This window comes from Lathyrus oleraceus, chromosome 5, assembly GCF_024323335.1.
Source record: "Lathyrus oleraceus cultivar Zhongwan6 chromosome 5, CAAS_Psat_ZW6_1.0, whole genome shotgun sequence".
In the NCBI taxonomy this organism is placed as follows: domain Eukaryota; kingdom Viridiplantae; phylum Streptophyta; class Magnoliopsida; order Fabales; family Fabaceae; genus Lathyrus; species Lathyrus oleraceus.
This window is the reverse complement of record NC_066583.1, coordinates 642,020,279-642,032,541: the sequence shown is the minus strand read 5'-3', so window position 1 is coordinate 642,032,541 and position 12,263 is coordinate 642,020,279. Positions and strand designations below refer to the sequence as shown.

The 12,263-nt window shown below is 34.4% G+C and overlaps 2 protein-coding genes across 2 annotated transcripts; one reads left to right on the top strand and one right to left on the bottom strand.

Annotated features, from left to right (window-relative positions):
- Positions 1 to 710: 710 nt before the first annotated feature.
- Positions 711 to 9,247, top strand: LOC127087553 (nuclear pore complex protein NUP93A). Its single transcript, XM_051028453.1, has 15 exons — positions 711 to 1,004; positions 1,274 to 1,365; positions 1,753 to 1,819; positions 2,138 to 2,197; positions 2,748 to 2,837; positions 3,704 to 3,967; positions 4,270 to 4,365; positions 4,495 to 4,626; positions 4,732 to 4,785; positions 4,884 to 4,967; positions 5,186 to 5,272; positions 5,345 to 6,247; positions 7,150 to 7,331; positions 8,002 to 8,293; positions 8,680 to 9,247. Exons 1-15 carry the CDS (start codon positions 906 to 908, stop codon positions 8,755 to 8,757), a joined length of 2,580 nt encoding a protein of 859 aa, XP_050884410.1. The 5' UTR covers positions 711 to 905; the 3' UTR covers positions 8,758 to 9,247.
- A 100-nt stretch (positions 9,248 to 9,347) lies between these two features.
- Positions 9,348 to 10,027, bottom strand: LOC127087554 (embryo-specific protein ATS3A). The gene is made up of 2 exons (XM_051028454.1): positions 9,893 to 10,027; positions 9,348 to 9,703 (listed from the first exon to the last, which is right to left on the bottom strand). The coding sequence occupies exons 1-2, from the start codon at positions 10,001 to 10,003 to the stop codon at positions 9,458 to 9,460; spliced, it is 357 nt and encodes a 118-aa protein (XP_050884411.1). The 5' UTR covers positions 10,004 to 10,027; the 3' UTR covers positions 9,348 to 9,457.
- Positions 10,028 to 12,263: the final 2,236 nt, after the last annotated feature.

Below are 12,263 nucleotides of genomic sequence, written 5' to 3'. Positions count from 1 at the left end.
ATATAGGACAAAAGTAACAGAGAGAGATGGTAGAATTTGAATAATATCAATCCCTTGAGATCGGTTTTGAGAATCATTTACGGTAGTTATACTAAGAAACCAGAGGTAGAGAGGGAAGAGAAAATACCTTTACTATCGGTAGCATGATCAGACACACCAAAATTGATGACCCAAAGGCGAATAGGAGACGATTGATAGAAGTAAACAAATGAATTACTAGTGTGTGCAACCGAAGCCATGGAACCAAAGTTTTGATTAGTTTGACACCACTTGAGAAAATCCTCGTAGCTTGGCGTAGAGTTCTGAAGAAAAAATGAAGTCTGCAGAGTGTCTGGATGATCGATTAGAGCTGCATTTACCTAACGTGGAGGTCGCCCATGCAACTTCTTGCAATAATCAATAGTATGTCCAAACCGATTATAATGATCACACTTGGGACGAGGTTTGAAGTTGGATGACCCTCCTAAAAAACGATTTATTGCCAAGAGATGTAAAATTAACAAACATATTAAAGTAAAATGAAAGGTGTTGTCCTCCATTTTCTTCATTTTTGAGAAGAAATGTAACATCTTCTCTTCAATTTCTTTTTAAACCAAACAAGACAAGTGTAACATCTCTTTTCAACTTCTCTCTCCGCTATTTCATCCAAAACAAACATACCATGTCAAATCGCAAAGATACTTAAGACGACTCTCTCTTCCCCACTTCTATCAAATCAAACACACGGCAAAAAAAAGACCGTTTTGACGGCTTGAACCCGGTCCAAACAAACCGTAAGGTACCGTAGCGGTTCATCCCCATTTCCAGAACCAGAAGTGAACCTCGGTTTTCAAATTCTAGGGCTTAAGAAGAAAAGAACCTCCAAAACCCTTGTTCCATTTGCGTTGAGCTCGTGTTGAAGAGTTATGGCGAACGAAGATTTGGCCAGTTGGACCGATCTGCTTCATTCTTCATCCAAGCTTCTCGAGCAAGCTGCTCCTTCTGCTCAGTTTCCCCCACTTCAGGTTCTCTCTTCTAATCTTGTTCAAAATTTTCACTGTTCTATGTTTGTTGCAACAAAACAATACGATAAATTCCATTTTTAGGTTCAGTGTAAATGTATTTTGATTGTGAGCCATGTGTAGCTTCAATTCGACTTAAATATAAATAAATGAATATACTTCACTTCCTGTTTCTTAGAATTTTCACTGGTTGATGAAATTGAAATAGCTTTTGATTAACTATATGATTTTTGGGATCTGTGATTTTGAATTCGCTTTTGTACATTGTTTAGAGGAACTTGGATCAACTTGAAGCGTTATCGAAGAAGCTTAAATCCAAGACAGTAAGGGCTGAGGCGCCTTCACAATCCATTGCTGCAACTAGGTACGTACTCTTTGGTTGTTGTTAATGCGAAGTTCCAATTTTTGTTTTGCCTAAATTGTTCAATCATTTAGAATTTAGAAGTTTAGAAATTTTGAAAAATCTTAAATTGTTGTTTGGTTAGTTCATAGTTTGGTTAATCTTAAGCTGTTTGAGAGTTTTTCTTTTCTTTTAATACTGATATTTATTTGTTCTTTCAAATACTTTTTTGCTTCTATCAAAAGGGGCATTACTTTTGTTTTATGTATTCTTAATAGGGTATATAGAGATCACCGTGTTACATGCCCTAATAGATTGCCTTCCATCATTTTCTTAAAGTAGAAGTTGCTAGAATTCTCGAAAGCTTTTAGGAAATTAGTGCGATGATTTCTTTTTCATGTACGTGTACAGGCTTCTTGCCCGCGAGGGTATAAATGCAGAGCAGCTTGCAAGGGACCTGAAGTCATTTGAGTTGAAGGTACCACTTAAAATAAGCTTTGCTATCTATCTTTTATGCATTGGACATTTTTGCTTTCTCTCGGCTTGTAGTATTCTATTTGTTTGTTCGTTACTTATATATCTTATGCATAACATACCGGTTTTCATTATTTTTAAGTAGCCATTCTTTAAGTTGAAGACTTCCTTTTTTTTATTGATATAGCCTATGTGAAAGCAAAAGTAGTTTGGTAGGACATTCACGTCAGATTACTATCTTAGTTGCTTTTGCCGTGCTTCTTTACATTCCTCAACTCACATACTTTGCTAATGCCGTGCCCTTTTTTGTTGTTGTATAAAGACAACTTTTGAGGATGTTTTTCCTGTTGAGGCAACAAGTGTCGAGGAGTATCTGCAGCAGGTAATTTCCACTTTCAAATTGCTTGTTATCCACCTTGGACTTACTATTAAAAGTATTAGTATCACTTTTGACTTTTGAGTAATTGTTAGACCTCAAATTGATTGTATTTGGATAGTTTTTATCAGTGCTAGATATAATGTACTCTTAAGTCCACTTGTTTGACTTTCCCTGCATTTTTTTTTCTTGCAAAAGTGTTCAAAAATGCAATGAGAAATATTTGTATCTTTGGATTCAAATATAATGTTTGAATTCTGAATCTGATGTTTGATTTTTTCAATAAATCACTTGTCAAAGTTAAAGAACCGTCCTTTGTTGATGACAATTATTATTGTTTTTCATATTTTTATTTCTTTTTAACTTTTCATTGATGAGTGCGGTATTGTAACATGTTCCCCCCTTCCTTTATAAGCATAACAAAACTAGTTCAGTGTTTGTATGTGAAGTTCTGTACCTTGTTATGGGAATCAATAAAGTCTTCTTACTTTTTATAGAATATAAACCTTTTTGCATAGTATTTTGACAATATTGAATACTTTTTTTTTGCTCTTAGGTTCATGAAATGGCAATGGTCTCTGCCGTCCAGGAAGCTCAAAAGGATAATCTTAGGAGTTTCAATGATTATATGATGAAAGTTTTGGAGGTTAGTGTAATATTGCCTTTGGCAAACCTATGGTTATTCTTCTCTATTCTCTATGTAATTTAGGGTTATTACTGGAGATATCTTTTGTAATTAGTTTAGCTAAGGTATATTCATAAAACTAATAAAATAAGAATAATTGGAGTAAGTTTTGGCATACCATTTTTTTGCATACCCAATGTGTTCTATCTTTTTCTTGCATTGCTGAAAAAAAGAAATCTTTATGGCTGTGCCTTGTGTAGTTATATTTGCTTTTCTTTAATTATTTGATTGTAGTCGTATTCAAATGCCTTAAATTTTCAAAAGGAAAAATACCAGTCCTTGTATTTTTTGTGGATTTGGGAACAAGATTATGATAAAGAAATTGAAGGGATTTCTTGGATTATAATAAGATTGTTTTTGTATACTTGTTGATGATGATATATTATTTTTTGAAGAACCTTCTTTGTAATCCTTGTTTCCTCTTTCTATTAACTCACATTCTTTTAGAAAAACCAAAATAAAAAATTAATAGAAAACAAAAGATGTAAAAGCACAGTTTCTTGTAAGGCATACATCTTGATAGCTTTCCATAATATTTGGTATTGACAATTATGTTTGCTGACCTGCACAAACTTCCCATCAAACAAGTCATCCCGTTTGTCTGGTTGTTTTTCTATAAAATATGCATAGGTTAGTCTGTGGAACTTCACATATAAAATGAAGTAGGATAGTGAAGTAAGTAAATCGTCATGTTTCATATTTGTAATTTTATAATTGAGATGAGTATTTTGTTGCATTGCTATATTGGTCATTAAAATAGGTTTATTTGTACTTGGTATTATGTGGCTCAATCTTCGTACTACTTAGTAGCATTTAATATTTGGCAGGAGGATTGGCAAAAAGAAAAGCGTGATTTCCTTCAGAGTTTAAGCCGGATTTCAACATTACCAAGGACAAACATGATTGCTAACAGCAATTTGGGTACTCGCCAAGGTCAGATTGTGTCTATGACTTCTACTCCACAAGTCTCTTCTGGTAGCATGGATATTGTTCCCATGACCAGTAGACCCACTGTGGAGAAAAAGGCATCTGCCTATGCTGAAGTAGTGAAAAATCTGAACAGAGCAAGGCAGTCCGGGTTGCCATTTAAAGTATGTCCCTTACTTTCCCGATCTCTTAAACTTAAAACTAGAGTTCTATATTCGATTAAAAACCTAGTAGATGGTGTAGCCAGTTCATGAATGACTTCAATGATCAACATAGTAATAGGCAAGCAGCTAATGTATAAGCTTTTAATTCAATACTGTTTTGCAACATAATTTTTAATATAAGCAATGCCATATTATTTTTGAGATCTTTTGCTTTCTTATTTTCCCAAAAGCTCTTACTAGCACTCACCATTATGTATTTATCTGTATACTAATTTTCATAATAAATTTTCTATGGTCGTTAGCTTGCTACAGCATTCAAGGGTGCATATGAAAGTTTGGGCATTGATGCCAGTGGTGGAAAATCAGTAAGGATGCGAAAGATATGGCACCTTGTTCAGGTTGTGCTTGTTGTTGTATAATGTTAACATGCAAAATAGAAAGAGGAACTTTTGCTTGCAACTTTATTGGTTCTACCTGTGGTGAAGTAAACATTTGTATTTATTTTCTAATTTTGCTAATTGAAACAGATGCTGATGGACGAGGACTCCACCTTGCAACGTGTTTCAAAAAAGATGTCATTGATTATTGGGGCAAGGCGCCACCTTGAGTGGGGACATGAGAAACACATCATGGATACTATACAAAATCATCCCGCACAAGTAATCTGTTATTCAGGATTTCAAGTGCTTTATTCATAAAAGATTGGGAGCATGCATTGATTTTTGCTTGTTGTATCAACACTTTGCTTTTTGGTCTAATGACAGGCTTCACTTGGTGGCGGTGTCGGAAATTTGCAAAGAATCCGAGCCTTCCTTCGGGTTCGTCTCAGTTTGAATAATATGCATCTTGTTAAAAGTTTTACCATGTATTTAGTTTTTTTTTTCACAAATTCCTGATTTTAGTTATTGTTGTGCAGATTCGGTTGAGGGATTATGGGGTACTGGATTTTGATGCTGGTGATGCTCGGCGGCAGCCTCCTCTTGATACCACGTGGCAACAGGTCTTGAATACTTTATCTCAATACAAAACTTTTAGGGACGAGACTTGAATTTGGATCCGGGATCTCCCCACTCTTTGCATTCCCTAAAATATAGTTACACTTCATTTTTCTTATCTTTCATGTTTTTTCTATGGTTTAAGAGAGTTCAGTCTATATCTAATTTCTTTGTTTCTTGAAATCAATATTACTGATGATCTAAGCTTTAACTCTTGTGACAGATATATTTTTGTCTGAGGTCTGGTTATTACGATGAAGCAAGAAATGTTGCTCTATCTTCGCGTGCTTCGCATCAATTTGCTCCTTTGGTACATAGCCTGGCCACTTCTTGTTCTGTACTAGTTTATAGTGTACTTTTAATAATTTGCTGTTTCTGATAGCTCACAGAGTGGATTAATACTGGAGGAATGGTGCCAGAAGAGGTTGCGACTGCTGCATCAGAAGAATGTGAGAGAATGTTGAGAACCGGTGATCGGGTAGGCCGAACTGCATATGACAAGAAAAAGTTGCTGCTTTATGCCATCATATCAGGTTCTCGAAGACATATTGATCGCCTGCTTAGAGATCAACCGACTCTTTTTAGTTCGATAGAGGATTTCTTGTGGTTCAAGTTGTCGGCTGTGCGGGACTGCCCAAGTGGATCTTCATCCATTGTTCTAAGTGACAGTCTGATTCCATACAGTTTGGATGATTTGCAAAGTTACCTGAATAAGTTTGAACCATCATACTATACAAAAAATGGGAAAGATCCTCTGGTATATCCTTATATCTTGCTTTTAAGCATTCAATTGCTTCCAGCTGTATTATACCTGTCTAAGGAAACAGGAGAAGAAGGATATAATATTGATGCTGCCCACCTATCAATTGTGCTAGCTGATCATGGGGTCCTTTCTGAAGGTGCTGGTACTGGGCAAAAGTTGGGGGTGATGGATGCTTATGCAGAAGTAGCCACCATTGTCAAGCAATATGGATCTATGTATCTGCGTCTTGGTGATCTCCAGATGGCACTAGAGTATTATGCACAAGCTGCTGCTGCAGTTGGTGGTGGGCAGTTGTCGTGGACTGGTAGAGGTAATGTTGATCAGCAAAGGCAGAGAAACTTGATGCTGAAGCAGCTTCTAACTGAATTATTGTTAAGGGATGGAGGCATATATCTATTGCTTGGCACAAGAGGTGCTGGAGAAGAAGGAGAGTTAGGACGTTTTGTGGCGGATCCAAATGCAAGGCAACAATTTTTGATTGAAGCAGCATGCCAGTGTCAGGAGGCTGGGATGTATGACAAAGTAATTTCTTTCTTATGCTACTCTTTTATTTTAGAAGAACAACAGGGAAAGAAATAATAACTTCGTCTGCTTTTACCAAATTACAACATTACCTGGCACACAGGCATTGTCTTTCATACCCGAAAGAGGTTTTTGAGGCACTTAGATTAGGGAGTTACTTCACGCAGATTTTTTACCTTTGTTTTGGCCTCTTTCTTTGGCTTTGTTTGGGAGTTTGTAGGGTAAAAAGGAGGGGAGAACTTTGATAAAAAGGAAGGATGTAGTGCAAAGAATTGAGGGATTTGAGAGGGGGAGGGGGCTTTGGAGGGCTTGTTTTCCTTCACAACACAAAATCACCCTAATTTGGGGGGAACTAAATTTATATTGGAGGAGTGTTTTGGAGGGGTTAGATGAATTCTCCAAATTCAATCTATCTTGGTATAATAATCTAGATATTAAAATATGAGTAATAAGTATTTATTTATCATTCTACACAAACTTTCTTCTAAAAATAGTTAAGATTTATCTATTTCTCTCTCTAATCATCTCCTCCCAAAGCCCTCCCTTCCCCTCCAAACTCCCCAACAAAGCTGTAGACATCCTTTTTCTGACGAAGCTTATTATTATTTTTTTACACATCTAGGAATTTTTTCACTCTTACTTTTTTTTGGATAGGCTTTGTTCACTCTTATTTATTTAAAATTTTTCATACCTTTTGATAATATTTCATTATTTTTCACATTTGTGTTTCTCGTATTGTGTCTCTACTCTTTACATTTTTCCTATCTATAAAGTTGTGAACTTATTTTCTCCTAATTTTTGTTGCCTCCATGTTCCCTTTAGAACCCATCACCATTTGTGAATCACAGTTTTTTCATCCAACCTTGATGTTGCTTTTGCTGATGTATATTTTTTTGGTTCAGTCTATAGAAATTCAGAAGAGAGTGGGTTCCTTCTCAACAGCGCTGGATACCATCAATAAGTGCCTTTCTGAAGCTATTTGTTCTCTTTTCCGTGGAAGGTTAGATGGTGAGAGCCAGACTGCTGGTCTGATCCATTCTGGCAATGAGATTTTGGAGACATATACTTACTACCCAGATGTTAGGTGAAATGATTACCTTTTATTTCCTTGTTCATGCATTTCTATGGTTGGACTTTGCCTTTGCGATAGTGACATTTCATCATTGCTTAATATATTTCATTAATGAACCTTTTCAAGTTTAGAGCTTATTTTGCGGTGATGCGTTGATTCTTATTTTCATCTTTTCCCATATATTTTTTCATGGAATGATCATGGAGATCAAACTCTGCATATGTGTAACTTTGAAATCTATTTTTGCCATATACTTCATGTGGCGATTGGCACAAGGATGACTGATGGGTGATATGGGATATAACAAACAGGGTTAAGTCATCTTTTTGCTGATTCTATAGGCTTAGTCTTTGCTAGGTGCTGATTCTGTGCCAATCGCCATATACTTCATGTGGCGATTGGCACAAGGATGACTGATGGGTGATATTGGATTATAACAAACAGGGTCTAGTCATCTTTTTGCTGATTCCGTAGGCTGTCTTTGCTAGGTGTTGGTCTTGTTTTCTGCTGCACCAAAAAAAGCTTACAGCCTAATCAATTTGTAATTTTTTATAAAATTTTGGCAGTGTTTTCTCTTCAAACTAAATAGCTATGGAAATTGCGTTCATCTATGAAAAATTTGTTTATCAATCTAAAGCATAATCCTTCAGAAGAAAAATGATAAATTGAATTATTTTTACAGTCTTCAAGAGCGAGAGCATGTTTTTGAGCAGCAAACTGTATTAAGACAACTTGAGTCAATATTATCAATTCACAAATTGTCAAGATTGGGGAATCACATTGATGCATTAAGGGAGGTTGCTAAACTTCCATTTCTGCCTCTAGATCCCCGAGGACCTGATATTGCTGTTGATGTGTTTGAAAATTTATCTCATCATGTCCAAGCATGTATACCAGACCTCTTGAAGGTTGCTCTGACTTGTCTAGACAATGTGGCAGACTCTGATGGATCGCTTCGTGCCTTGAGGGCTAAGGTAGTTATCCTGTGGATTCCTTTGTTTGGTTGGTATATTCATGCTTTAGTTGCTATTGTTGAAGTACCATAGTTTCCTGTAATTGTTCTAAAAAAAGCCAATAGTTCCCTCAGATGATATATCAACTGGGGATGAACTTCAATCAAGCCACCGGTGGGTAAATTTTAATTTGCTTTGCTATCAAAATATTCACTTATCCACTTTTTGACAGAGGCTGGTGACACGATGTTCAGGCACAGTTGATTTTGACCTACAATTTTGTATAGTTTCCCTGGCATAGTTTTGAAATAATAGATTTAGCTGGTTGTTGTGTTAATATGTTGTTGTAAACATTTTTATATGTGCTCTTGTTTCATAATGGCTAAATTGTCATTTTGTTGTTGCAGATTTCTAGTTTTATTGCAAATAATGTAAAGAGGAATTGGCCTCGGGATTTGTATGAAAGAGTTGCGCAGAGATTGTGAAAGTAAAATGGAGGGAGTTGTTTTGCCTTGGAAGGAAACAGAATGTGTCTGAATGAAGGTTCCAGTAGCGTAAAACTTGTAAAGTAGTGTGAAGTGTCAATGTTAAGGATATTTGTGCCGGCGGCCCCTTGCCCTGGAGATAAAATCAGAGGAACTAGAAATGCAAAACAAATCTGGTTATGAATTCTCTTCATCTTTTCATTTGATTTAGCTACATGGTAATATAATTGGTGTTGACAGGTTTGGTTAACAAAAACCCATGAGACAAAATCTTAGCCTCCAATTCCATCTAGATGCTAGCCACGTTCCACCGTGAATCGATTCTACATCAATTGTAATCGGTTCTACATCAATTGTCAGTCAATTTTGTATCAGCATATTATGATTGAACTGATAGCTAAATACTTTCATACCAGTTGAGTGACCAATACATATCCGACCCTTTTTGTATGATTGAACAGCTATTATGAACTGCATTTTTATGATGAAATTGCAGTGTGCCATTATGCCGAGAAGAAGAGATACTAGAATTTGTTATACATTAAAAATATTATCGGCATCCGTATCCATTAGTAAGTCTAAAAGACTAATGTAAGATCATTCATCTTTTATAAAGAAACATGTTTATTTCTTAGTTTCATACATATATTTTTTGTTTAAGAACAGAACAAACAAGCATGTAAGGAATGTACCACTAAAATTATTGATGGCAATAATTGAAGCCATAGCGTTTACCCTCAGGAATGAAATAGTCGTAGTTGAATATGGCAGGTGGGTAGTTATTGTGGTATGCTGTGATAGTCTCTGGCACCCAACCATCTGATCCAACCCTAGCTACATACAGTTTGCAGATTTTGCCAATACAACTTCCCAATACATCATATGTAAGCATCATACACCGCTCCAATATCTCTGTCTCGGGACGACCTACACTTACCACCGTAATCTGTAATTATATAAATATGCATCATTTTATATTTCCATTCAAGATAAAGCTATATCATAAAGCTTATATGCAAATAAGCTGAAAATATGGTTTATCAACATGTTATAAGATGTTTCTAAAACTCACACAAACTCTTATATCATCAAATAATTTCAAATAAGTAACTAGTTAAGTAGAGTTGTCGAAAACCTCTTCACCATTAGCGTCACCAAATAGAAGACCGATTACATCTTTTGAATATATTGGAGAACTGCAACTTGTCTTTATAGTGATCTTGTAAGGACACGTTCTCATTCCCATTAATTTATTCTCATTAATCTGAAACAACATGTATATACAATACATATGTATATGCTAGTGACTAAACTTTTTGTTCTTGAAACTAAATTAAAAAAAGTAACTGAATATATTATTCATTTTTAACAATTTTATTGAAAATATAAACTTTATTTACTTGTTGTTTGATAAGATTAAAAGTGGAAGATTGATTTGTTTGAGACCGAAGAAGAGTGACCAATGTTGGTGTTGCATGTGAGAAGGCAATCATGATAGAGAATGAAATGATTAAGGTAAAAGCTTTCATGGTTTAATTGATTAATACTCGTAACTCTTTTCGTGCCTAAAAAAAAGAGAACACCTAAATTGTTTAAATATTCTACGCGTTTATATTAGTTATAACATTATAAAGGTTAAAGGAAATATTTAACAACACCATTAAATGATAATTTATTATTTCTTTATAATTTAGTGATTTTTTAGCATATCATATTAAATTATGTGGGTTATATCTTCCAAAACCTTAATAGCTTCATTCTTGTAGTAATAAAAAAATTTATTGACTTGATGGAAGAACCAAAGGCCGTGTGAGGAATATAATTCAATAACTCATTTGCTTTATTGAAAGATCACTTATTAATTGTTAACTTAGTTTATTGCGAACGAAATGCCAGATACAGCCATAAACTCAAACATACAAGTGAAAAATCTTAACTTTAAGCCAAGACACTATTTAGAAGATCAAATCTAACAATGTTGATATTTTCAATTGAGCTAGGCCTTACAATCTATTCAATACAAGCCATTTATGTACTACCTCCGTTTTTTTTATTATATGTCACTTTGGAAAAATATTTTGTAACATAATATAAGTCGTTTTATAATATCAATAATTATTAATATTATTTTTTCTATTATACCCTTAAATATTTATTATTCTTTCTTCTTTCAATTATGTCAATTTGTCTTTTCAATACCATTAATGAAGGATAATTTTGTAAAATCCTTCATAATTTATTCTTTTAATATCATAATTATTACCTTTCTTAATATGTGTGAAAAGTCTAAAACGACTTATAATAAAAAACGGAGGGAGTAAATGAATTTTTAGTATATACTCACTTGAAAATCTCAAATTGAATAAATTAGAGTGTCATTTAATTAGGCTGAGAGTCATAATAGATAAATGAAAATTAAAACATAAAAATTACATTTATATGCTGCAAGTGGGTATTCAAGGTTAGGAAGACAAGGTTTGTCGCAAACAAATTTCATCAAAAACAAAATTTTGACTTTCATGAAACATTCTCACACCACTATTAGAGTAATCTTGTCTTTGGCTATCCCATATAAGTGGGAAATTCAACAAATTGACACCAAAGAGGAAGTATATATATGCAACAATCATCTGAGTTTATCATCTTCAATTCAACTCTTGTGTGCATGTTGAACCAATGACCCTATGAACCCATAAACTCTATGTTATAATTTCTTTGATTCTTGTTCAAAATCATCCTCAACCAATGAACCCATAAGAGCAAATTAGTAGCCTTTAAGTCCATCTAAATTTGACAGCCACATTAAACACTCAGTTAATTTTGCATCAGCCTACTCTATGTTAGCAAATTATAATTCAATTGATAAATAAATAGTTTCTTATTAACTGAGTGATTAAACCTAACTTTTTTTTTTAGTTAAATCACATGAAGCAAGAAGAAGAAGAGATACTTCTTAAAAGTATTTTGAATAATTTAAATATTGTATCCGGTTAACATAGAAGTGTAATTGATTATCGTAAGAGTAAAAATACTTATGAACCGAAGAACAAGGCAAAATATCGAAGCTATAATCGGTTAACATCTGAATGTAATCGGTTACAAGTGAAAGAAGAATTATTTTCACGTCAACTGTAATCAGTTACAGGCTCGAGTTTTTGCATTTTTCAGTTATGTACTTATAGGTTTTAGGTCCCAATCATTTTCTAACACTTGCATAAATATCTTGGAGGCATTCTCATCTTTGATTAATGCAATTATCATTTCTCACCCTCAACTCTCTCTCTCTCTCTCTCTCTCTCTCTCTCTCTCTCTCTTAATTTTCCTCTTTCACTCTCCACATTCCAATTTTCTCCATCACTGTTTATCAATCTTGTGGTTCAAAGTTCCAACATTTGACATCAAAAGCATGGTTCTGATCCACAAACACCTAGTGTGTAACATGAATTCTATCTTCAATGAAAGAATCTTTGCAAACCTACCCATCCTTGATGCGAAGAATTACGACA